This window comes from Coturnix japonica, chromosome 4 (genome assembly GCF_054131305.1).
Source record: "Coturnix japonica strain WE chromosome 4, WE-NBRP24, whole genome shotgun sequence".
NCBI classification, from domain to species: Eukaryota; Metazoa; Chordata; class Aves; order Galliformes; family Phasianidae; genus Coturnix; species Coturnix japonica.
The window spans coordinates 49,718,058-49,743,696 of record NC_140666.1 but is presented as its reverse complement, the minus strand read 5'-3'; the positions used below and the strand labels follow the sequence as shown (position 1 = coordinate 49,743,696).

At 42.3% G+C, this 25,639-nt stretch overlaps 1 protein-coding gene across 4 annotated transcripts in view; it reads left to right on the top strand.

The window, feature by feature from the left end:
* Nucleotides 1-25,639, top strand: part of ARHGAP24 (Rho GTPase activating protein 24) — a 184,033-nt gene that overhangs the window by 35,580 nt on the left and 122,814 nt on the right. The window contains exon 1 of one of the 4 annotated variants that reach the window (XM_085546764.1): nucleotides 5,951-6,179. The exons of 1 other annotated variant lie outside the window; for it this stretch is intronic. In XM_085546764.1, the coding sequence (XP_085402890.1) occupies nucleotides 6,110-6,179 (70 nt within the window). In that variant the 5' untranslated portion in view covers nucleotides 5,951-6,109. Of the gene's footprint in view, nucleotides 1-5,950; nucleotides 6,180-6,330; nucleotides 6,563-13,117; nucleotides 13,417-25,639 lie in introns of those variants that run through there. 2 more of the 4 variants (XM_015861771.3, XM_085546763.1) reach the window with 2 other exon arrangements.

Here is a 25,639-nt window from a genome sequence, read left to right as displayed (position 1 = left end):
TGGGGGCCCCAGGCCTTTATGCAGTACTCCATATGAGTTATGCACTATTTGGTACATAACTAACTTGAATTCTTATCTTCTCAGTGTCCTTACTCAGTGTTTTTTCTTTTTTGTTCTCTTATTGCTCGAAGATCACATACAGTGAGTAGATAGCTATGGCACCTATGGAAGTATGGAAACTCATTTACGGAAATGAAGCATATTCATGATTTAGTGTTATTTAACTAACAGATTTTAGATGTTGCTTGACTGAATGACTTAAACAAAAACATTAGGTGTTGTAAGCTCTTAGAAATACGTTGCCTTTCTCTCTGTAGCGATTGGGACATTATTTACTTGTGCTTTGTACAGCTGCTGGAAATGACATTAGGTGCATCTCCTTATCTGACAAAATGGGTTTCACAGTCTAAGTTCTCCCTAACTTCACTTTCATTGCAGTGAGTGGGTGACTTCATCCTGTTTCTCTACATTAGAAAACACAGAATACTGTGCCAGAATCTCTAAGAACTGGGCCAGGCTACTGAACAGCCACCTTAGGCATATAAGGTTTTTGTTGCTTCCTAATAGAGGCACAACATGTTGGGCACTGTAGCAACAGAGAGTCATTGTCTTGGAGAGCTTAACTTGAAACAGATGTGTTAAAAGTGGGGGAGGAGGAAGAAAGACACAGAATAGCAGCATGGATTGCCTAGATTTGCTTGGCTGGCAGAAACTTGGACTCAAATTCAAGTCTCATGGCCCCTAGCTCATTGCTTTTCTTGGGCTGGATCCTGTTCCCTGCTTAGATCACTCGCGGCATGTCTCTTTTCTGTGAATTGCCAGGTAGGTGCTTGAGAAGAAGTTAATGGAACGTATTGCAATTGCAGTAAAAATATCCCGAAGCTCCCATTGCCAGAGATATCTTTTTGGAAGGGAAAGTAACAGTGGGTTTTCTTAACATTTGCCAGAATATCCTGGTTACAGGACTGACTTGAGCATGCTTTCTGTGCAAGGAATGGCTTAGCAGTCTGGAACACATTATTCTCCTCTTCCTTTTTGAGCTCCATTGTCATGTTAGCGCGGCAATGTGCTGCTGTTTGGACCTTCATGCCACGCATTTGTAGTTCTGTAGATGGGCTGGGAAAACAAACACGACTCCCCCAGCAAACAACAAGCATATATTAAAAACACACAACAAAGAAAACCACCTCCAAACGCAAATAAGCCCACACTAATGGCAGTAACTGCTTCATCTTCTCTTGCATATGTTCCTCAACATCTTTTTAGTGTGTGGTTGTATCCAGATGGATAAAGGGGCTTGGGTGGGCAAGATGGGTTTGGGTGAAGTGGAATTCAATGACGGAAATGAAAACAAAAAAAGGTTTTTTTTGTGTGTGTGTGTTTATGGCTGCTTGACTAGAGAATGAGGTCACTTGCCACTCCATTTACCTTATATCACATTCCTGGAATTAATAACTCTGAGTATGCAGCTCATCAGACGTGCATTATGTTCCAGAATATGCTCACAAAACTGAAGGAGACATGCAGAGATAAGTGCAACAGCCTTATGAGTATCTGAACCCATCCAGTCTGTGCAAGAAAGGAACCTGAGAGCTAATTGTAGGTGCTTCTGTTCAAAGGTCTTTATTAAGCACCTGGAAGACATAAAGTATGTAAAAGAAGTCCTCTGGGTCAATCAAATGATCTTAAAACCAACTTGTGAATGGGAGGAATGGGCAGATGCCAGAGGGGTATTGGTGTAATGGATAACAGTGAGGTCTCCATCCAGTGTCTGATCAGAAGGACATCAGTGGAGTGGCAAAGCAGGGCTTTTGAGCTCAGAAGATGGAAGCCTTATTTTTCTTTACTATTGAAATTAAATCTGTGGTATTTTAGAGTAAGTGTGGCTGTCTGAGACGCAGGATTGTCTGTAGTACCTCCAGATGTGTCCAGAAGAATTGAAAAGGGTGACATTGCACTGATGTGCATTCCTGTAGTACTGAACCTGTTGCTGGAGCATCTCACTTGAATCTCTTGTTGGAATGTGAAGAACTTAACTGGGTGATTCTGACAGCTCCCAAGACAAAGAGTGAAGCACAGTAGATGTGAAGCAGCTGTCAGCGTTTAGTAATTCCATCAGCTCTTGGGATGGAGCAGGGAGCTGTAGCTGAGTTTGTTTGAGCTCTCATTGCTGTTTTACAGTGCTGCAAAATTTGTGCTCATCCCTGAAGTCTCTGATGCTCTGAGTTCCTAGCTGGTCTGCTAGGGGTGCTAGTGAAGACTCTGTGCAGTCTGTTTCATTTAAATCCATATGGTTTTGCTAGTTTGTCTTTTTTGCTGTTTTCACAGATGGAAGAGGTCCAGGTTAGCAACCAGCAAATCCTAGTGGAATTTCATCTCTGCTATTTTTTTCTGGCTTTTTTTTTTTTTTTTCTTCCCTGCTAGTTTAATTTAATTCTGCATCCTGTGATGGAGGTATTAAGACCTAATTTGCAGTACTGAGAAATAACTTGCATATTAAAGCTGAAGTGCAGTAAGAGCTGTTAGTGAGACTTGATAGAAGGCACCCTAGAGAGGAATGCATGTGAAAAGGTGAGATATGCGTGATTTGCACAGATCCTTAGAACTGAGCACAGCGCTTCCCAAGTCTTGATGTCGGCAGTCTTGGCCCAGTGACTCCCTTGGTTGAAGTTAAGGCATTTTAGCAGTTCTCTTTGGTGACCCATTCCTTTAAAGTAATCCTTCATTAGTGTGAAACTAAGTTGTTTATTTCTGTCACTACTTTGGCCTGCTTATCACAGATGCTCACTAATGAAAACTGACTGAAATACAGACACAGTAATTGCTTCTATGACTTCATTGAGTATGCTTTACTGAACTCCTTGCCTGTTGGCATAACTGTGCTAAATTGATTACCTCTTACATATTTATTCCTGCAGTCAGGTCAGCGTGGGATGCTGTTTTTCCCATGTAAGTTTAGTGCTGTTTTGTAGGGTGGGTGTTTCTATTTTTCCATTTAGTCTATTGGGAGGTGATGTAAATGGAGATCCTGTTTGCTGTTGATGTATGTAAAAGAGACTTGCGAAGATTGCTGGGCCAGGATCATAACTGCACTATTAAGTTCAATCTGTGTGTTTGCACGTGCGCGTTAAACACATCTGCAAAATGTTTACCCTTAGTTTTCTTCTTGCTGGAGATCTTGTGTTCCTGTAGAACATTTTTCTAAATACCAGAGTATAGTAGCACAATGTTTTCATTGCAATAGGTGCAGAGATATAGTACAATATCACTGTGAGAAGACATAATCTTTGTTACTGGTTGTCCTGCAAGAAGGGTGTTATGCTTTCTTAGATAGACTGCTCTAAGTTAGGGGAAATGTTAAGGACCTCATTTGAGAAGAAAAAAGACCATGAGTTTATACTAACCAGTTAAAAACAAAACAAAGGAATATTAACAATGTTAAAATGATATTAGGCTTTTCGGCCATTGAGCAGCACAGGTTTCAACCTCTTTTCAGATTCCATGTACTACATATCAGTGTTTTTTAACTGAAGGCACAGTTCATGACTTGTATCTCAGGACTGCAAGATAATAGTCTGAAAAGAAGAGACTAAACAGTTTCTGATCCATACTAAAATTGTTAATGCTGACGATATGACTTTCCTGATAAACTGATTTAACTAAGGAAGTTAGACCACTGTGTTTTTAACTTCTCCAATTTCTCAATATCAGCTAACATCAAGAAGGGTGTTTAAGCAGTTTGTGTAACTTGAAGGCAAAAAATACCTGGAGTTGCTGTATGAGACCAAGAGAAGAAATAATGCATAAGAGGAGGGGAGTAGAAGTTGAATCAAAAACATGGCAAGGGTGCTGGGGAAGTAAGCAAGGTGGGAAGGATTAGGGCTGCATTGGCAGGGTCTGCCCTGTGTTGTGTCTTGGGGCAGACATCCCTGCCAGCTCAACGTGCGATTTGTTGAAAGCAAAGCATTTGCTTGTTCAACTTACATGATATCACTCCCTATAAAACAAGCCGTGCAAAGATTGTGCACCAAGCATTTTCTATTGTGACAGAGTCCATTTCAATGCTAGGCTGCTGCAGCTGCAAAATGGACAGCTGAAGAGGTTTATGGAATGCGTGGCAGAATAGAAGTGCTGCAGTATGGGTCTGTCTCACTTTTTAAAGGGAAGAAATATTCTTTGCACTGACAGCATTCCCAGCATGGAGGAGGGAAAAATGATTTTTACCTGTGAGCAAATTTCAGCTTTTAGGAAGATTCCCTTCTTTCTATATATATATATATATTCTATATATATAATTTATAACATATATATATATTCTTTCTCTCTCTATATATATTCTATATATATAACATATATATATATATATATATTTCATGGTGCTGAAAGCTCTGTGAAATGTTCTTTAGCCATTTAAGATGGGAACCCATGGGATGCAGTAATCAAAAGGATTTACCCTATACAGAAACCAAGAGAAGTAAAACGCTCAGGGGTATAATGTTCTGTGCCAACAGGTTGAGAGTTGTTTTGAATTGTTACCTTCAGCACTGAAGAACTTTCTTTATTTTTACTCCTTCCTGTGTGCTGCTCTCCCTTCTAGTGTTGCATGTCCTTCTGCTTTGTACCTGTGACTGAAGGCATAGGGTCACCCTTCTGCCTGCCCAACAAGCCCAAATTTGCTTTATAGCTGAGAAAGAAGCTTGTTTATGCTTGTAAGGGCTAATTCCAAAGTAATCTCAAAGCAATATTGGAAGAAGTTGAGGAAATCAAAGCCAAGTGTCATAAAAGCAGTTGTGATGTGAGATTGTGGCAATAGTCTTGTGAAAGACTCAAATCTTGCAGCTGCAGGGGGCTGGAACAAGAATATTAGTTGAAAAGTTTTCTCTTTATTTATTTATTTATTTATTTAATGTACCTGACCTGTTGTCTTGTTTCCTGTGTTTCTGTGTTGATCTGATAAATTCCCACTATCTCTATTGAAGCTCTATTGTGGCTTCTGACTGCTTTTCAGTTCTAAAGACTGTGTTAATAGGACTTGGGACACTCGTGTGTGGGTGACCATCAGTCAGGCCATGGTTGAATCAGCTTCCTTTTGTATGTCTGGTATAATCTCATCTGTTGTTCAGAATGTTTTGGGTACAACTCTAGACTCAACAGCCCAGATTTGAAGGAAGTAGGCTAGATAAAAAAAGTTTGGGCTCTTACAGAACTAGGAGACATTCCCTGCTGAATACTGGAATCCAAGCTAAACACTGCATTATTCTGAGCACTTGTGCAGAAGGGAAAAGAAGGAAAGGCTTTATTTGAGAGGAAATATGACAGATACCCTCCACCTCCTCTGACTAGCTCTGTAATGCGCTCTTCTTGAGTTCTACATTCTACACTTCCATGTTAGAAGCAGAAGCCACTCCATAACAGTGGTATTTCTGCTGCAAGCTGCAGCTTATTGCATGTTGCAGTATATAAATATATTCATAATTTATTTAAGCAAAACTTCCTGGTCCAGTGAAACTTAGAAAACTGCTTGCCCTCAAAAAGGCTGTGACTAATTCCTGTAGTAGTTGGGATTTTTTAGTGCTGCTGTGCTGGGGGGTTGGGGAGTTGGAGCTGGGACCAGCAGAACTGTGGGAAGTGAGAAGCAGGAGGGAATTCTGTGTGACTGACCAGTTCTGTCCACATGCACCAAAGCTGAAATTTGGGTACAGCATAAAGACGTTTTTGGTTTATTCCATAGACTTTCCAGGTTCACTCAGCAGCCCCCTCTCCCCTCCTCCCCCAACTATGCCTGCTGTGTGGCTGGAAGTGGGCCAGGCTTTGCCATACGTGTGCTTAGTGTGTCGACCCCTGCTCAGGCTTGGAGTTTGTCATGCTGTGCTTTTTAAAAGTACTATGATCAGTAAATTTTTCTGAATCAGTCAAGCCTGTATAGAATGCGCACTGTTTGGAGTGTACCAGTCCCAAGGAGACCCTTGTCTGGTCTGTGTGGGGTGAAGCTCTTGTGCAGGCTGCTCAGAATAGATGGGTCACAGCCACCGAAGCATGTCCAGCTAACTAGACGGGCTGCACGCAGAAAAACCCTTTGGGTGGGAGGGGAGGAAATTTGCCTAGGGTGATGGTGTTGGGCATCCGCTTGCCGTCTCCTACGCGTGTCAAGCCAGACACGGGCGAGTTGTGCAGCGGCGGTGAGTAGCTCCGGCCGCATCCGAGCCCTGCAGGGGATGCTGTCGGTGGGATGCGGCTCGTCCGGAGATGTGCGGGCAGGCGGCTGGCTTCATCCGGAGCCGCCAATGAAACGTGAAACCCTGGGCTGCGTTTGAGGGCCGGCCCTGGGCTGCTCCAACCTCTGGGCTGTGCGTGCACGCATCCGCAGCGCGGTCGCTCTTCCCAACTTCTTGGGCTGCTTCCTTAGGGACGGCCGGAGGGAGCCACCTCCGAGTGCCGCCGAGGGGGGGAAAGGAAAGCAACTTGGAAGTACGAGCGGGCTAAAGCCAGCTGACACGGCTCCCGATTTGTCTCGGGAAGCCGCCACGCTTATGGGGGAGAGCATCCACCCCGCTTGCGGAAGGTAGGAGCCCTTGTGCCGGGCAGCTGTGGGGCTCCCGCTGGAAGAGGAGCAGACAGGGAGGCTGTGATTTCCGTCGGGGTGACAAAACGGAGGGGTATAGCGGGCAAACGGCTGCTGCCGAGCGGGCAGAGGGGCGGCAGCTGTTGGTGCGTCCTCGGCGGCTCTTCCCTGCCGAGGGGTGCTGCGTTCCGAGCTGCTCTTCTCAGCCTTCCCGTAGACCCGACAGCAGGACGCCTTTATGTCTCTTTCAGGGGATGCGAGAGAAAGATGCGCGATCCGACTACTTGTGGGACTCGGTATCCAAAGGAGCCCTTTGTGCGTTCTGCCATCCCTACGCTAATGTTAGTCTTTGGATTGGCGATGCTCGTCTTAGCATCTCTTTTCTTCTTTGTAAATGTCTGTAGTGAGCTTTCAGCGGTAACAAGCTCGCTGGGACAAACTTGCAGTGAGCACTTTGATTGTAATCGCCCACGAGTTAAGGGATCTTCAGCGGATTTTAGACCTACCAAGCAGGTTTCTTCTTAAGATTAAAAAAAAAGAAACCTTCTGGTTTCTTCTTTTTTCTTCTGGTGATTTGAGTTGTACGGGACGTTTATCTGTTTGTTCTCTGTAACGTGTATGCAGGCTGTCAGACGGGGGGTGGGGGTGTTCTTTCAGCAGCAACTAAATTGCATGTGATGTTAGAAACTTTGCACAACAGAAATAAGCTGCGTGGTCTTTTTGAGTTAGGCGCCCTTATCCTGTGTAGGTAGAAATAAGAAACCAAATTAATTCCTTGTGTAAGCATAGAGGCAGTACTTTGAATTTGTCTAATGTTTATCTGAATTGCGTTTGTGATGAGAGAAGACAACAACTCTTATTAAATCAACTGTATTATGAAGCCATTAAGTGCTTCAGTGGCGGTGTAGTTCTGTACCTGTATGGTGACACTCTCTTCCTGTGTATCCAGAGATTAGGTTCCTCTTGGATGAAGAGTTAAGGGAGGGTATGCTACCTATGTAAGGGACAAGGCATAGTGCCAGAATTCCCTCCTACAGAAAAGCAGGGGAGGGACTGTTCATAAGGGCATGTAGCGACAGGATGAGGTGTAATGGTTTTAAACTGGAAGAGGGTAGATTTAGACTAGATATCAGGAAGAAGTTCTTTACTGTGAAGGTGGTGAGACACTGAACAGGTTGCCCAGCGAGGCTGTGGATGCCCCCTCCCTGGAAGCATTCAAGGCCAGGCTGGATGGGGCTTTGAGCAACCTGGTCTAGAGGGAGGTGTCCCTGCCTATAGCAGGCTGGAACTAGATGGTCTTTAAGGCCTCTTTCTACCCAAACTATTCTATGAAATCAGTTAAGTAGAGTGCCATGCTCATGGAAGGCACATGGAGTTACAGGCAGAGAGAAAAGCAAAGTGAAGTTTGATCTCCCATCCCTATGAAATTCCTGTGTTGTGGCAGGCTTTGTTATTGCAAAAAGTATCTTCCATTATGTGATGCTGTGGGTTGTGTTAAAAATAAATGTGCTTAAAACTTGTGTATCTTCATGTGTGATGTCTAAAGTTATGTCTGTTGCTGCTTTGACTTGCTGCCTTGTCTCCCAGCTGTGTTTTTCTTTAGACTTTTTTTCTGCTTCCATTCCTAAATGAGATAAAGTAGGATTAATTTTGGAATTAAGTACATGCATGAACGCAAAAGGTTAAGTATGTGACGGTGGCTTTAACTTCTGGTCCTGAAGCTGGGTTCAGTTTTCTGTAGATGGGGTTCAGAGAGCCAGAAATGGAGATTCCTTCAAGAGAATTGCATCCTAAGTAATGGGCTTGCACTTGTGATGAAGTTGTGTCTTGAAGAAGAAACAGAAATCCCCTGTGAGCTCCTGGTGCAGCTGTAGCACACAGCAACTCTCAGGACCTCCTCAGCTCCAGTTGCTTGATTCAGTATGTGATTTTTTTAAGACACGCTAGGGAAAAATAGAGTCATAGTTCACAGTAGGTAGCTTGAAGTAATTTGCATCCCATTACACTTAGCTGTCTTCACTGCAGGCTGCTTGGTGTTTACGGTGACCGGATGGCCTTTAGAAATGTGCTTTCTTCCTGGAGCTGCTACTTCTTTGCTTTACACACATTAGGTGGGGGACTGCTTGACTTGAGTTTCTTTTTAAAGATTCCTGGTGCAGATTGTGGCAGTTAAACTGGGCTGGCATTTGTGAACTCTCCTGTGGGTGAACTGACTGTTAGGTAGCTGTCAGGCTCCTGAAGAAGAGCGAAGGATGATTCTCTTTCAATTCTCAGGCAAGTAAAACAGTGGGGGAAAGCACTGAGTGTAGGTTTTCTATTACTAACAGCTGACAACCTCAGTCCAGTGTTCTGCTGTATACTCACTCAGTGCTGTCGTCATCAGTCCTTACAGTACGTGCTATACTTCTTGCTGCGTTTCACTGTCTTTAGCTATCAGCTCTGGTTCTTACTAGCTTTTTGTATGCTTGATAGCCTTCTCATTTCATGTTTCTGCTCCCTATGGAGTTACTATCTTTCTATTCACCTTCTTTTTTTAGAAGTGGAAAACCCAGTTCCATCAATGTATTTCCCACCAAATGCTGTCCAGTTCTCTGAAACTCTTAAACGATTGAATATCCTCACTGGAGGTGATACTTTAGGTGCAGTCCTGTTGCAATACAGAGACATGTTGCATTTTTTTTCCTCTGTCCTCATTAAATCACCTGGTGGCAATGCTGGTGATGGGGTGGTTATGCTGAGCAGATGCCCAGTACTGTTGGGTATTGTCAGTTCTTTGCCACTCGTGCATCTGTTGAACAGAACGCACAGGTTGGTGGCTGTCAGCCACCTTTCCTGTTTGTCTCTAGCAGCTTCCCTGCTACTTGTCAGCTGCACAGTTCTTATTTCTACTTTGAAGCCACTGGCTAAGCAGCAAAATAAGCAAGTTCCCTTGAGACTGCAAACCACCTGCACTGAGATAGCATCTCATTTGCAGTCACGGTCTGCAATTTACCTGTTAACCGTTTGAGTTCATTCTGTTTGTCCAGCCCAGGTCTGGTTTTTGTTAGGCCTTTCTGATCAAAATGCCACTCTTTGCAGAGCTGGGGGCACTGCAGGAGCACAGTGCTGTTAACTTTAATAAACTTGTTCTGATCATTGCAGTACTGTTTCATTTAGATGGGCTTCTATGTATTGTGGCCCAGCAAGACAAATTTCAGCCACTTGTGTTGAATTCCTTTGGCAGTGTTTATACAGCTTCTTGTCCCGAAATACCTTTCTTTTTCCTATGTTTATCTCTATGCAGTTAAGTGTCCTGTCTGTTAAGAAGAGTGCATCTTAAGCAGAGATTTTTTTTGTCTTTTGCTTCCAAGAATTAACTGGTTTATTTATGTTCTTTTCCTACCTTTGTTGCCGCTTCTAGAATGGCTTGGAGATCTAACCAGATACCTAATCTTTGCCTGCCAAACATAACAGGCATCAAGTGCAATAGAAGCTAAAAAGCTTGATTGGCATGGGGAGGGTAAACAGGCAATTTTATAGAATAACAGAATCATAAAATCATTAGTGCTGGAAATATTCATCCAGTCCAATCCATCCCCACCATGCCCAGTAACTATGTCCCTCATTGCCACATCTCCAAGTTTCCTGAAGGCCTCCAGGGATGGTGACTGTACAGCCTCCCTGGGTAGCTTGTGTTGCTGCATCACAACTCTTTCTGAGAAGAAATGTTTCCTGATATCCAACCTGAATCTTTCCTGGTGCAATATAAGGCCACTCCCTCTTGCTCTATTGTTGCTTACCTGAGAGGGGAAGCAACTTTACTTCCAATACAGGGGCTCTAAGAAGGACATACCTAAGAGCAAGAGTGGTGTGTTTGCAAGAAATGGAAGGAGGTAGGGCTGTGTCCACGTAAGATTTAAACAAAGTATAATTCAGATACACAAATGCTTGCTGGGAAGAGTTGTGTTTAGTAAGGGGAAAACCTAGATTGAAAGGGGTAGCTAATTGAGAGTGACATTCTGGGCTTGTGTTAGTTCTGCTTGTTACTGAGACCTAAACTTCAGCCCAAAGTAGCATGCTGGGCTGCAGGGTTGACTTTGGCCTATCAAAGCTGCTATTTGTTGTCACAATTCTGTTTTGTTTGTAAATTTATTAACTGGGAGCAAATAACCTTGTTTGAAGAAGCTGAATGACTGCAGCAGACAGGTTGGCATAGATTCTTGCTGTCCTGGAACACTTGTGGTTCTTCAGTGAGAAATGTGTGGGCATTAGGACAGGTAGTAGCTTTTATTGATTTGAAGCATGTTGAGAAAAAAAGCTCATGTAAATCCTCGAACCATAAGGAACTTTGCTTTCTATGATAGTTCCAAGGCGTTATCCATAAGCAATCACAGCAAGCAGTGTATTTGTTCTAGAACCTATATGCCTGGGAGTTTTCCCTAAGGCATATGTGTGTCCAGCTATGCTCTAGGCACACAGACCTGAGTGTGTTGACTTCTGGCAGCTGTACGTGGAGCTTTTTGCCTCACAGCCACAACTGAGATCAAAACCCTACATCACGTGCATGCGAAGTCACTGTGGTTATCCTCTGCAAAGTGTATTGCACAACACAAAACATGAAATCTGGATGCTGGAGAGTAGCTCTGTCTCTGGCAGCTGCAGTATTTGTGCAGCTGCTCCCACAGTCTTTCCTTTTTCTTTTTTTTCCCCTCTCCTCTAGTTTCTTTTAAGCATTAAGATAAATAAAGGTGTCAGAAGACCTATTTTGGGGCTTGGAGATACTGATGCAACTGTTTTTTTAATTTTTATTATTATATATTAAGGACTGGGATTTCTTAGGTTTGCAAGTGAGAAAAGCCTGCGTAGGTTCTGCATTTAGTGGAGCAGAAAGGAATCTCCTAGAATGCGAGAAGTGCAGATGGGCTTGGTGTTACGATGCTACCTTGTAGTACTGGGGACCCTAATCATCAGCATTGCAGGAGCCTGTGTTGTTTTGATCCAAGTAACTTTGATGCGAAATTTGTTGAGTATAGAAGTGAATGGGAGAAGTCCTGTTCAAAAAGCTTGATTCAATAAGAGGTCTGAAGTTTAGTTGAAAATCAAGTTATGGAAAGAAAATGTAGTAGCAACACTGCCTTGCAAATTAATAACTGCTGTAAGGCTAGGAACTAATTTTTTTCCGCTATATGGGAAAATACCCTCCAGCATTTGCTGTGGGACAGGTTTACTTGCTGCATCATTAATTCTATTATTTTTAGGAATAGTAAAAGCATACAGTTTTGTTGCATGTCAGTCTGAAGACGTGAAACTTGCATTTAAAATACAGCTTAGGTAAAAGCATATGAATTCACCTGAAAGTAAGCAGATATTAACGTGGGGAAGGACTTCTAACTGTTACGAAACATGTCCTCATTACCGCAGGGCTTGAGAAGTTTGAAGCCCAAACTTGTGAAATAATTAAACATAAGAGATGTCAGCTTGCTTTATTTTGTAGCAGTTATGGGCTTAGATGCTCAACCCTGAATGTTTCAAAGCAAAAACTACCAAAAACTAGGAGGGGAAAAAAAGAAGCAAATGGAGTGGTAATCAAAACCATGTGATTTCAAGTGAGCTTAATGGCTCACATGCTTTCACTCTGGGCAGGAGTACAGGTTCAGGGGAGATAGCTGTAAAATATGAAGCAAACAGGTTTTACATTTGAATGTATGGTTCAGTTGTACTGTCATTAGGACTTATGCTAGCAGGCTTTCCTAGCCTGGGTTTTTCTGTCAAGGGACACCTGAATGAACAGCAAGAAGCTGTAAGAAGGCACTGCAACAAGTCATGGCTTCAAATACTAAAAGTGGAAGGAAAAACACCATTTCTCTGTAAGCAAAAGGGACTAGGTGCTTTTGGGTTGCTTCGTTATCTGTATAAGCTTGTCTGTTTGCAGAAATCAGGACTGGCTTTGTATAAGCTAGTATAAGTGGGAAGATACTGTTATTTTAGGTAGTAATGCAGGAGTAAATGGGTATGGGCTGTCCATGAGTGAAATAGGGTGTGAAACAAAGGTTTCTTGCAGTCAGAAATTCCTGACTGGGGACCGTGGGGGTGCAGTGTAGGAAATATTACAGCAGCTATTTTGACAATGCTTTTTCATTCTGGAAGTAACCATGGGGCTGGCTTCAGAAGAAGCTGTGTTTAATGATTTGGAAGGTTGTGCTCCATGTGCATGAACTGATGTGAAAGAGTGGAGTAGTCCCTTATCACAGGAATACTTCATATGTGTTACGCGATGTGCCAGGATAAAATACAATCAGCAGCAGACCCCCATCTTGTTCATGGATCTTTTTCATTACTTTACCTCTGAGGGTTCTGTGCTGTAGCGAGTCAACCATGAGTTTGCATCTGGAAACCTGACTAATTTTGAAGAATTTACTATATCCCAACATTGATGTTGCAATCAATTCTGCTTCCTTGATGTGGCAATTCAACTCTGATCTGGTCAGCTGTTACTTAGGCTATACATATGCAGCATCAGCTGTGGCACTGCCCTTTGCTGTGCGGGACTCACACGGGGAAGGGACTAAAGCAGGCAGTTGAGTGTGTGCCACATGGCATGTTCAGTGTCAAGACTATTTATCACATAACGAGATTAAGCTTTCATGCAGCAGAGCTGTACAATGCAGGCTCACAGCTCCCGATACCTGTCCTTGGCAGCTGGAGATCTGAAGAACAGGAGTTTAGCATTGGGGTGATCTTCTGCTAGCATCAGGAAAAAGGATTCTAAATGCCGAGGCTCCCGTCAGATGTCTGTACCTTATTTGATGTTGTCACTCCTGGGACACTGCTTCGGAGGTCTTCATCACCCGGTGTGAGCAGAAAGGCTTTGAGACGTGAGTTTTTCTTTTTTTTTCCTTAGGTAGTAACAGAAAATGGTGTCATTTCTAGCCACAAGGACACGTTCATTGTTGCTCCATAAGTGTCCAGTAAGTAGTGTGAAATTAGTGTACGATATCTAATGGAAATAGCCAGTAAAGGAAATAATTTCTAGCCTGTGCTATTATAGCAAGCAATGAACGAGTCCAGGACAAGGAAACAATAATGAAAAGGTCATGCTGCTACAGCGACAGGAGGAAAGCTGGAAGAATGGGCTGTGAGCTGTGCTGCTGAGAGATAGCAGCAGGCAAGCCTGAGTGGCATTTCAGCTGCTTTTCTGAGGAGCTGGAAGAATGGGCAGGTGTTAGAGAGGCATTGCTGTGCACAGGTAGGGCAAGCAGGGAACTGATCTGATTGTGCTCACAGGCTGATAGCGCTGATGGACTGTTGGCAGAGCAATTGGGTTGTGCTGATACATGCAGAAGTTGAGGTTTGAGAAGCTCTGAGCTTAAACATGTGTCCTGTGCTCTGGTAGCTCTGTTCACCTTTGTGGCAGCGCAGGGTGTCATTAAGAAGCAGAATTCTCTTGGGTTTTCAGCTTGGTGTCCTGGCTAGGCTGGTGGCACCTCGTATGGATGAAATGAAACTTTGCCTTGGGTCTGTCATACCTCTGCCTTATAAAGGTACTTGAAGCTTGGTAATACTTCTTATGCCAGAAATTATGCAACGTATCTGTACAGCGTGTCTCTTGAAGCAGAGCAGAGGCTGTGTGTGATATCTGTGATAACGTGTTACTGTGGAGTGGTTTAATTTCATTTCTTCATTATTTTTTGTACTTCCTTCTTGCTGAAAAAGTCCAGTGTGTTAAAAGATTCACTTGTTATGAACCTTGGAGGTGCCACTTGATGGACTGCTCTGTCTGACAGACCAGTGGGCTGTTCAGTTTCTTCTGCCATGTTGCCTTAAATAGTGTTCTAACGTGAATATAAAGTTGCATACCTTCGTGATTCATGGCCTCGTTGCTCCTTTCATCCCTAGCTGGGGATCTTTGTGAAGTATGGTTTGTGTGCATCTTAATGTAGTCTTGAAGTACTCAAAGTGCTGTGATAATTCCCATTAAATTAAATATAAATCTTGGTATCCTGAAGAACTTCATAAAGTTTGGTAGCATGCAAATAGAAGCCCTATTCTGTAGTAAACCAGGGACACACCTCCTTTTCATCTTGAGAGAGAATTTCTGTTTTCCACTGTTGGTTTTAAGTGATCAGGTCTGGGATGAACATGCAGATGAGATGGGATAAAAGAAAAATAATTTTGTTTAAAGAATGGTCCCTGTTGGTCTGTTTTAACTGTGCCGTGCTCACAGGAAAAAACTGGGATACGTTAACCACGTTTTCTGAAGGAATTTCTAGGCAATGACCTGTGTAAGTTTAGTTGGTCTGGGATTTCCAGCAATGGCTTTTGTTACTATCAATAGAGAAACCTCCTGGCCTGATACAGTAGAACTTCAGGATGCTGTAGGTGAAATTGTCCCATCAGCTGTTCCTCTCCTGCCTATGTGGAAACTACGCTGTTCAGAAATTATGACACACAGCTAGAGTTGAAAGGCCTGCATTTACCTACCCAATGCTCTTGAGGTTAGGTCAGTAGGTAAGATAAAGTAGGTTTTGGATTATGTCAGTACATAAGGTTGTTCTCACTTGTGATCCACCTTCTCATGGTTTCAGGGAATGAAGTGTTGCACACACTTGTGAGTAACTGATGGCATTGTGGAATTGCCTAGAAGGATGGAAGCCAAATAGCAAGCACGTCTAAAACCTGTCTGAGGAAACTGCTGACAGCTTCAGCCAGCACTTGGTGAATGCTGGCTGTGGTGTAACAGTGCAGCTAAAAGGATTACTGCAGACTATGGGATGTGAGCTCAGAAACTACTGAGTTGTCACAAGGTCCTTTTTAGGTCAGCGTGAAGTTCATGGCTAGGCTTAAACATAGGATGTAGAGGGGTCTCAGAAACGAACTGAAAGTGCTGCTGGGCACCTGGAAAATATAGGTTACCTTGGGCTTAGAAGCAGGCAGGAGCACAGCTTCTTTAGTGCATATGTGTAGAAAACAAACAATGACAGGGCTAAAGTCTATCACAAAACTGAAAAGATGACTTATTAAAAAAAAGAAAGAAATCAGTGCCAAATAAGCTTGTTAAACAAGCTTTCTGGATGTATTTAAAAGCCAGAAGGCTTGAATGGCTCTCCTAGCTGTGCAGCCTGGATGCCTAGACACATTGCTTGGAAACTGATAGGAGCAAACTGCCTGCTCTGGAACTCGTTGACAGCAGAACAAAAAGAAGCTGTTGTTTTTTGGCAAGTTTGTCATTTGTACAATTTCTCAAGGCTCTTAAGGTAGGAAAAAGTAAAATACTGTGGAAATCATTACATAATCCTGCAATTTCTTCCCCTTTTAACTAGCCAGCCTATTAAAATTTTGCAGAGCCCTTTAGAGAGTATCTTTAAACTACAACTTGTGATATTTTTGGTGGTGCTGAAAGATCTCTCAAGAAAGAGACTGTTTTTGCTGAAAGTCAATATGTGAAGGGACCGGTTCTGCCCAGATTTCCATCAGAAGGGTATTGGTTTCCAGCAGAATGGAAGGTGATTATTCCCTGTCCTGGGATAGCAGCAACATGAAGGGGGTTGGCACTCCATTGTAACATTAGGATGACTGGTTGTTTTAGCTGTGAGTTTTGTGAAGCAGGAAATGGAGGTGGAGGAGTTGGAGAAGTTTAATGAGATAGTCTGCTGAAGAGTCTTGTGGCCTCCTGAAGTTGCAAGTTGACAGCAGGAGCAGAGAGGCAGGGAGGGAAGCCTCAGTCTTAACATAGAGGTTAGTGTTGAATTCACCAGATAAACAGGTTTTTCTCAACCAAGGAGCTCACCAAAATGGAACAGTGAATTTTTCCTACTCTTATTTTTGTTTGTTTTTAGAAAGAGAAGTCAGAGCTACTTTGGCTAGGAGATCCTGAAGCCGTTGGCTTGGGCCTGTTGCTATTCAGTTTCTGCTGGTAGCATCTAGGATTAACTTTAGCCTTGTGAATTAATTATTGCTTTTTTAGCTAACAAATGAAATCTTTAGATGTCAGGTTGATGTATGATACTGTGTTGCTGTGTGTTTAGCAACAGGTACTACTTGATGGTTTCTGGAAAAGTTCTTCTCTATAGCTTTAGTATTTTTCTGACCATGTATTTTCTGCCACCGTCTGGTCTGTCCCATGTTGCTCAGAAAACCCCACGGAATTGCCCTGGTTGGAAGGTGATGAGTCAAGTAATTGTATGCAATGTACAGGCTCTGGGGAGACCTCACTGCAGTCTTCCAGTAACTTGGAGGGAGTGTTTAAACTGGAGGGGAAACACCTGTTTATGAGGATAGATAGTGATAGGACAAGGGGGAATGGTTTTAAACTAAGACAGAGGGCAGCTTTAGGTTAGAGATTAGGAGAAAGTTTTTCTCTCAGAGGGTGATGACGCACTGGAACATGTTGCCCAGGGAAGTTCTGGATGCCCCATCCCTGGAGGCATTCAAGGCCAGGCTGGATGTGGCTCTGGGCAGCCTGGTCTAGTTGTTGGCAGCCCTGCACACGGCAGAGAGGTTGAAACTAGATGATCTTTGTGGTCCTTTTCAACCCAGGCAATTCTGTGATACAGAGTAGGGATCTACCAACTTGGCCGCTGCCAATCAGCTGTGGGATGTGAGGAAGGTATTACAGGAAGAGCAGGGTGCTGAATCAGTGCCTCTTGGAGAAGTGTTGCTGATCTGTGTTTGAACATACATTATTCTCTGTGTCTGTACAGATGAGATGTGTAAATGGGATGATGTCATTGGCAGGGCTGGGGGAAAAATAAGTCTCTGGAAGAAAATGAGTAATTGCCATGGCTCTCTAGGCTTTCAAACCCCTTCAGTTTACCCAAGCTGCATGTCTTCAGTGTGTTTGCTTGGTGCTAATAGCCGTGCTTTGTTGTTGGGCAGCACAAATGCCCGTCTCTGTGCAGCTGTTCAACTTTGTAAGGCATTTGTGGGAAGGAGGTGATATATGTGAACAGTCTGCAAGTGAATGACTGCAGGAAAATTAATTCTCTATCAGTCAGGGAACAGACACGGGATCATCTTATTGATCACAAACACCAAGCACAAGCGAGAGCAACTCTAGATTTTATCTGACTGCCGAATTGAAGAGAACTTTATTGAATAGCTCAGGGTGGCACTTCACAAAAATGCTGCACTGGGTGGGGGAACAAAGAAGTGAAATGACTTAAGTGATTACAGATGATCCCCACTGCAGTGCCTTGTGAATTGTTTTCAGTGTAATGGCAAGCTGCTGAACTTGAAGCTGCTGGTTCTTCTGAGCAGTGCTTAAAAGGAAGCCCTCTTTTCAGTGGGCCGTCCTTAATTTCCTGTTCTCATTTTTTGTACGTTGCAACGTTTTAAAAGCCGTGCAAATAGGCTTAAGCATAGCAAGTTGTGAAGTATGTCTCACTCTATACCAGTAGTAATTAATTCAGGGCTGAGGCCTACAGGGTAACTTGTGCTTTTTTGCATAGTTATGCTAGCGCTCCTGTTGCTTTCTGCAGTTAATACAGAGAAGCTGTTCTAGAGAAATCTTTTATTGTTATTGAGATACAGTAAACTCTTGCAAGCTTTTGTGATGGCTGAATACAAACGCTATTATAAGAGCTAATTTTTCATTCTTTTGGAGAGCCAGATTTTCAAAGGTCCCAAGTGTGGCTGGTGGTGTCTTGGCAGCTTGCTTGCAGCAGGGATTGGGTTCAGTGCCCAAAGATGTTTTAACCTGTGCAGGTTTGCTATTGTGTTTGTACAAAACATTTGTAAACCTGATTTTTACTTGTGTTTTTTCTTATCTGGGCAATAGAAATAATTAGCAATGCTAAGATGCTTTGACCTGAACTGCTGTGTTTTTGTAACACTGGAACCACATTTAAAACTGTGATCTTGATAAGAAACTGTGCAAACCTCAAACCTCTGGGAAACTTAAACAATTGGCTATAGCAGTACTGGGAAATTGTTTGGTAAACAGTAAAAGAATCCCATTTTCAGAATATAGATGTGTTTATGTATGTGATTATCACAAAAGCTTTGAGTTTATGGTATTGTAGTTGTCAGGATCATGATGTTGCGTGAATACGATCCAGAGCATTTTTTTTTTTTAGTATATACATGGATGAAGATGGAGCATGGAAAAACTAACCACTCTTATGCCTGCAGTGCCTGTGCTTCTTGATTTGAAGCACTGGAAAGATGCAGGAGGGATTTTTCAGAGACATGGGAGCGTAGTTTTTATTTCTGCTACTTAAATGAGGCAGCATTTGCTTGCTCATATATTCTGTGGGAAGATGACTACTGGTTTATAGAGATGCCCATTGCTATGGCTCATGTACTTCATAAGCCACTGTGTTGCCTGCCTCAGTGCATCAGTGTTTGTCATCTTTCCCTTTAAGTTGTTGTTTTCTCCTTGCTGCTTGCACCCTCAAAACATCTGTGGAATGTTTTGTATTCTTTTCTTGGCTGTCACGGCGTCAGTACAACCAAATGCTCATCTTCATTCCTCTGCCCTGAATGCCTTCCAAGCTGTCCCTGTCTCCAGTGGAGAAAAATCAAACACCCAAAATAAGCCGCTAATATGTTGGTATGATTTATTATTTTTCAGATTGAATTGGAGAGTGAGTTTGGAAATAATTTGTTACATATTACTGCTCTTAGGAAACAGTAATGGAGAGAGATCTATGTCTACTTTATATTACTTTCAGACTATTTTAATTCGAGAAGACAAAATGTGTTTTCAAAATGTGGATTTCTTGCAAGAAATAGGCTGAAGAAAATGTGTCCTTTGCTCTCTGATTATCAAAAGTGATTCCTGTGCTTCTTTTGAGGATCAAGTAATCTTTTACATCCTGAAGTTACGGTTCTATCCAAAAGCAACCATTTCCTTAGGATTGAAAGGAAAACTCTGGAGTAGCTTGGATTAAGTCTGAGTTGTGTAAAATGTTTCATCACTTCCAAATGACCGTATTGAAGCCTTTTCTTGCTAAGGCTTTGCCTTGCAGACTGAAGCTATAAATGTCTGCATGGAATAACCTTTATTGCAGGTCTGCTTGAATGAAAATTGGGGCCCTGGGGTGCATTCTGAGTGGATGCTCCCCCAAAGCCCTGATGTGAGATCTCTGCTGGGGTACGCCAGACTCTGCAGCAGTCTCTAAGGAGGTCTTACGCTGCTGCGAGAGCTGCTTGTGCCCTTCCTTCCTCTGCACAAGTATAACTGTACATTGAACTGCATGGAGGGATACTAGAGTAGCTTTTGTACATTTGAAATAATGTATTGAAATCTGTTCCTTTTAAAACTTTTTTCATCACGTGTTATGCTGTTTATTATGGGCTTTCTGCTTTCACCAGCAAAAGCTTGCCTGTTCTTGTGGGGTATTTTGTATTTCTGAAATGTAATTCAAATAACCCAGGATTAGATTTTTAGCACATACAATGCACGTTTGCTAGAGAGAAAAATCAAAAGTCATGTTGAAAATATGTTGCTTTTATAACATCCAGATTTGTCTAGATTTCCTTTTGTTTGTCCACTGTGGTGACATCTTCTCAGTTTCCTTCTATTTCTCTTTTGCTTTGTGTGGTTCTCAATTGAGTAATAAAAGGGATAAACCGTGACTTAGTCCTTCATATTAAGTGTGACATGGGTACAGGGTCAGATTTCTGTCTGCATGTTCCAAGTATAAGGGTAGTGTTCTGTCTGCATAGAAGATGCATTATTGAAACTGTTTGCCACCACTTAATGCTGTTGGTTTCCTATTTCTAGGAGCTGTGTAATATTCATCTGGGTGTTATATGCAACAGGGCTGGTCAACCACCTTCCTGAAGACTTTTCCCACCAGAAAACGCTGATTTGTGTAATTGTGACCATTACTGGGATGCATATATACATTTAGTTTTAGATTAAAAAGACATTGCTTGTTTTTCAGTACATATTGTTAAGCAGCGTCTAATGTAAGTAATAATACTCTGTGTTGAATTTTCATGTGTTAGAGTGTTTCTGAAATCACCAGTTTTAAAGAGAAACAGAATTTGAAATCAAATTTGGAAAGAGAAGATATTTAGGAAGGTGTAGGTTTTAGAATGTGAAGCCCAAACTTCAGTATGGATTGGTTGGAGCATGATCATAATTGTGCTTTAACAACCTTAAAATGATGCTATTCATCTTCTCAGGAACTGTTATGCGTAGTTGAGCTTGTACATGAATTTGGCAGTAAATCACACATACAAAGATTTATTGCCAGGTATCAGCATCAAGTAATCAACATGATAAATCTTTGCTTATATTGTTGCTCATTTAAAATCATATGTAAAAATTGCCTCTATAATACTATGCAAGAACTGTCTGTTTTTTTTCCCTACTACTGTCTCATTCTCTTCTAGGCTGAGAGAGTTGGCTGTGATGTTTTCTCCAGGCTTTAAGTCACCTCCTGTGATTTGTGTGTGATGACTGGTGGTAGACTCTGGATGTGTAGGGTCAATATTAGGGTGGTTGTTAGACTCCCTGGCAAAAGTAGATCTCTTCAGATAGGATTTGATCCTTACTCTGTGAAGGCTTCTGGGTTGAACAGACAATGACCAGACTCTAAAATTGATGGGTGTGTTTTGTTCCTCAGTTCCTTTGTTGTACTTGTGGTTCCATCTTGCACAATTTGTTGTCTGGAGCAAATATCACAGGGAAAGTTAAGTGTTATTCTTGAGTACCTTTTTCAGACTCCTTCCAAATGGTTCATAAGCATTTCAGGGTTGGAAAAACAATTTAAAACAGGGAGAGGCTGTGCATCTTTGTGTGTCCCGTGCGTGATTTTCAGTGACAGGTCCACTGCAAAAATCCTCTGATGTTGACCTACTTATTGTATCTGCTTCTGCAAAGTTCTGTGCAACTGCGACAGTGGTAATACTGTCAATATTGTTATAGGGTTGCAAATTGAAATGCCCTCTGGGTATAACAGACAAATCTTAGATTGCAAGACAGGTTCATTCCTAGCTCATTTAGTGCCTTCCTTGAGAAAAACAATCAATTTTAGTATGAACAGGAGGACTCTTATTACACCATCCTTTATGGTGCCCAGGTCTTTGTCTTAATGTGATAGTCAAAAGGTAGCCTTTTGTCCAGGTGAAAATTCTACCTGTGGTCAGACTACTGAGAAACGTACTTTGGAAACTGCTTGTAAAAACTGAATTTAGAGCACTCTTCTCCCTCCAGCACAAAAGATTTAAAATTCCTGTGCAAAGGACCTTGCAGACAGGCCATCTGCTTACAGTGTGTGTTTTTTAATGCTATGTGCACCAGCAGTTCTAGAATAGGAAGACTTTGCTAACACCCAAAGTTTTTGGTGTATATGTGTGTGTGTATTACACATAAAGAAGATGATCCCAAGTGTTGAAGCTGCCTACTGCAGTAATAACCAGAAGTTATATTAGCAATGTATGTGCAGAATTCATGATTCTGTGCTGTGATTATTCAAATAACTAAATGAGCAGAGATTATAAACTGGTGGCAGAGATGGAGGAGTGCAGGAGCTCGGGCCTTCGGGTGCTCTTGGTTAAGTATCTTGTAGGCTTTGTGTCTTGAGACTGTTGGGAAATTGATGGAGTTAGCCCTTTGGTCTTGTGTTTCCTGGGGCCGCCAGCACTTAGGTGTACATTCTTTCCCCTTTTGTCTAATTTCCTCCCTTTGAAGTGGAGATCAGGCTTCCATTGAAAGCAGAAGTTGTCCAGATACATGACACACAGACATCTGACTTTAAGGGCACTTGAAAGGCTTCTATTACTTTCTTTTAACGTTTCAGTCTTGTAATATCATCCTAAATTACAGTACAGAATGAAAGCACAGTAGTAGCCTTCTAGGTCCCTTTTGTGCTGTATAAAGCTTAGTGCTTTATGTATGGGATCTCTCAAGGCCTGGCTAGGATTTCAGCTGCGTTGTCTTCCATATGTTTGGAAAATATCTCCATCGTCTGTGTCTAATTTAGCAGAGAGCTGGAATGCCGGAAACATTTTTGTTCCTGATGAAATATAGCTGCAAGTTCACTGCAAATAAAAGCATTGCATTGGAGCTATTCCTCTGTGTGCACAGCAGAGAGGATTTCCACATTGTAGGTTCTTTTATCTATTTATAGGTTATGGTCCACATCTCTGCAGTGTGGGCTGAGGCTGGGGGTGCAATGGACTGATATCAGAGCTACTAGCTCTGCTCTGCCTCTGTTGTGTGGAGAAGCCCACTACTGCCTTCCCCCTGCTCTCTCTGTATGCATCTGTGTGGTGTCCATGATAATCCCTCACGTTCAGTGAAAAAGCATTTGATAGAGTTTGATATCTTTATATGGTGTGTTCAGACTCTTAGGCTGGCCTTGAAGTAGATTAGGATCATAAATAATATAATTTTGCATTCATGGAGGACTAAGGACAGTCTTGAGCCACTGTGTCTATTGGAAGATATGCTGAAAAATCTTAAGCTTATATCTGTTCTGATCAAACTTGCTTCTTAAATTTACGTAAGGCATGACTCAAGCTGGCATAAGCAAGACAATTTTCATAAGCAGAATTGTCTCCTACAGGCTTGCTACCAGGATATTTTACCTTCTAACTTAGAGGAATGGCTGCATGAAAATGTAATGAAGTATTCAGAGGATAAAAAAAATGGTAGCAAATGACCTGTTATCAGTGAGACCGTATTGCTTTGTAATACATAATATCTTTTCATTAGTCCAAGTTTTTAATGAAGTACTTACAGCCATTGCTAGTCTAGGAGAGTTTATTACCTCCTGAAATAACTTCATGCCCACACGTGCACAATCAGTGCGCCTTCACTCTTTCCTTCTCTTGTGTTCTCTCTGAAATTATGAGCTTACCACAGTCCAGTGCCTGGAGAGTGTTGCTCAGGTTGCAGATGCAGAGTGAGAAACAAGGATGAAAATGTTTGAGTCAAAATCCCTTATACTGGCATTTCTTCTTTCTGTTCTTCTGCTGGTATTTTCCACTGATAAACACATTGCTTTTGAAGTGCAGGATGGCGTTGGTACAGGTTACAGATAGCACCAAGGTCACAGGTATGGAAACAATGTGATCTTATTGCAAAAATATTTATTGACAGATTTGATACTTGTAATAGGTGTGAGAAAACCTTATTTTTTCTGTGAAGGGAATTTGACTTGGTCCTGTTTTTCTTCAACAGTGACCACCAAGGAGATGGGAAAGATGAGACAGTGCTATGTACGTACTGCTGAGAGCTGCTAAAAATCCTAGAGCGCAATGGCTCTGCAACGGTGTAGGTTCCTGGTTGCTTTGACTACAGCAATGTGAAATGGCAAGGCCCTCTGTGTGTGCTTGGTAACCTCCTTCCCCTTGGGCATGCTGATACTCTGCTGTGCAGATCAAGACTTACAAAGCACAGGTTCTCCCTGCTGTGAAGGGAGTTGGTAGGAGAAGTTAGATCATGCTACTTCGTGCTTAATGTTGTTTTATGCTGTTAATGAGCTGTCATTCACAGTAGGGGGGAACTTATTTCCCCTGGATAGCTCACCACTCTTAAAGGAAGTGCTGAACAAATTAAACTACATGAACATGAATGTCCTCAGTCCATTCCTGCGGATTCAGGGCCTGCTGTGTTTGTGGTGGTGTTCCTCTGTGTCTGTCTGGAGGTTAATGCAACCACCTTTCCTTTTGCAGACTGCTTGACTTTGAGAGTCAAAACTGTGTGTCCTGAGGTTGGCTCAGGAATCATGGAATTGGTCAGGTTGGAAGAGAGCTCTAAGATCATTGTCCAGATGGTAATGAAGATGGGGATACTGAGTGGGGAGCTTTACCAGAAAGGGCAGTGCTGCAGTGGCTTAATTAGCAGTAGCACTGCAGCATCATTTTTTCTTTGGCTGGAGCAGTTTAGAGTGTATGAGAGTCAATACTGCTTTCTGCAAATATGAGGGATTTTGGACTCTGTGATTCTACTGCAAATTTGGTTTTAAAGAAGTGAAATGTTAACTCTAAGTATGCATTAATACTTTCCCGAGCTGAAGATGGAAATACCAACTAGAAAGTAATGGTGCTTATTTTGTGTTGGCTCTCTCCATGGAAAGACATACACATGCTTTTAAAAATGTTGACTGTATTATCTCCAGTTCTGTAGTGTGGAAATTCATCGGTATGGTTAATGTTTTCAAGTGACAGAGGCAATTACCATTTACATAAAACATTTCTGAAAAGCATTAGAGCTGTAGTGATTCCTGCTCAAAAGTAAATCTGTGTTAAGTTTAGGTCCTGCTGAGGCTGGCATGCAGGGAGAACATAAACATTGGCTCTTGCTAAAGCGAGTAGGAATGGAAGGGGCTGCACTCCTGAGTGTGCCAGGCCTGAGCCTTTGGTTCTGAATTGCCCAAATTTGTGGTCTGGAGACCATGCTGCAAAAGAGGGTGGGTGCTTGCTACCTGCATACAGTTCATGCTTCTCTGATGTCAGCATGCTCACTTGTAGGCATGCTGCACATGATGTATCTGCACACCTGCCCCTAGAGCTGCCCCTGGGATGCTGCTGGTGCAGGCGCAGAAGAGGCCTGGTGATTACAGGGGCATTTTTTTCTCTACAAAGTTGTGGAGAATTCCCTTCATGCAAAGGGAGAATTACAGTTACACATCCTCCAGCTTTTTGCTAAGTAGCAAGTGAGCAGAAAGCATTGAGGAAGCAGTTAATTGCAGCAGAACTGGAAGGAGGTTGCTGCTGCTAACAAACTAAACTGTGTAGTTTGTTTTCTTTTTCCCTCTACTTGCATACTTAGCAAATGTAATTTGCAATGTCTTAATTCTCTTGGTCAGTTTTACAAGAAACAGAGGAGGCCTGAACTGCTGTGAGAGTGGAAGGTCAGCATGGAAATTGTGTTGGATTTCTTACCAGAACATGCAGCCGAGTATCTGAGAGATTGCTGACTTCTATACCCAGATGCTTTTGGCCGTCAGTCTTTGAGAACAAAGAGTAATGCCAAATTTTTTTTTTATACTTTGAAGGATTATGTACTGAAATCATGTTTGGACCCATCTCTTAATCAGTTCCTTTTTGTAAGATGATGCTGTAAATGCTGAAGTATTCACCAGTGGCATGTGTGAATTATGTTGTTTTTAAGCTGTCCTTGTGATCGCTCTCTCTATG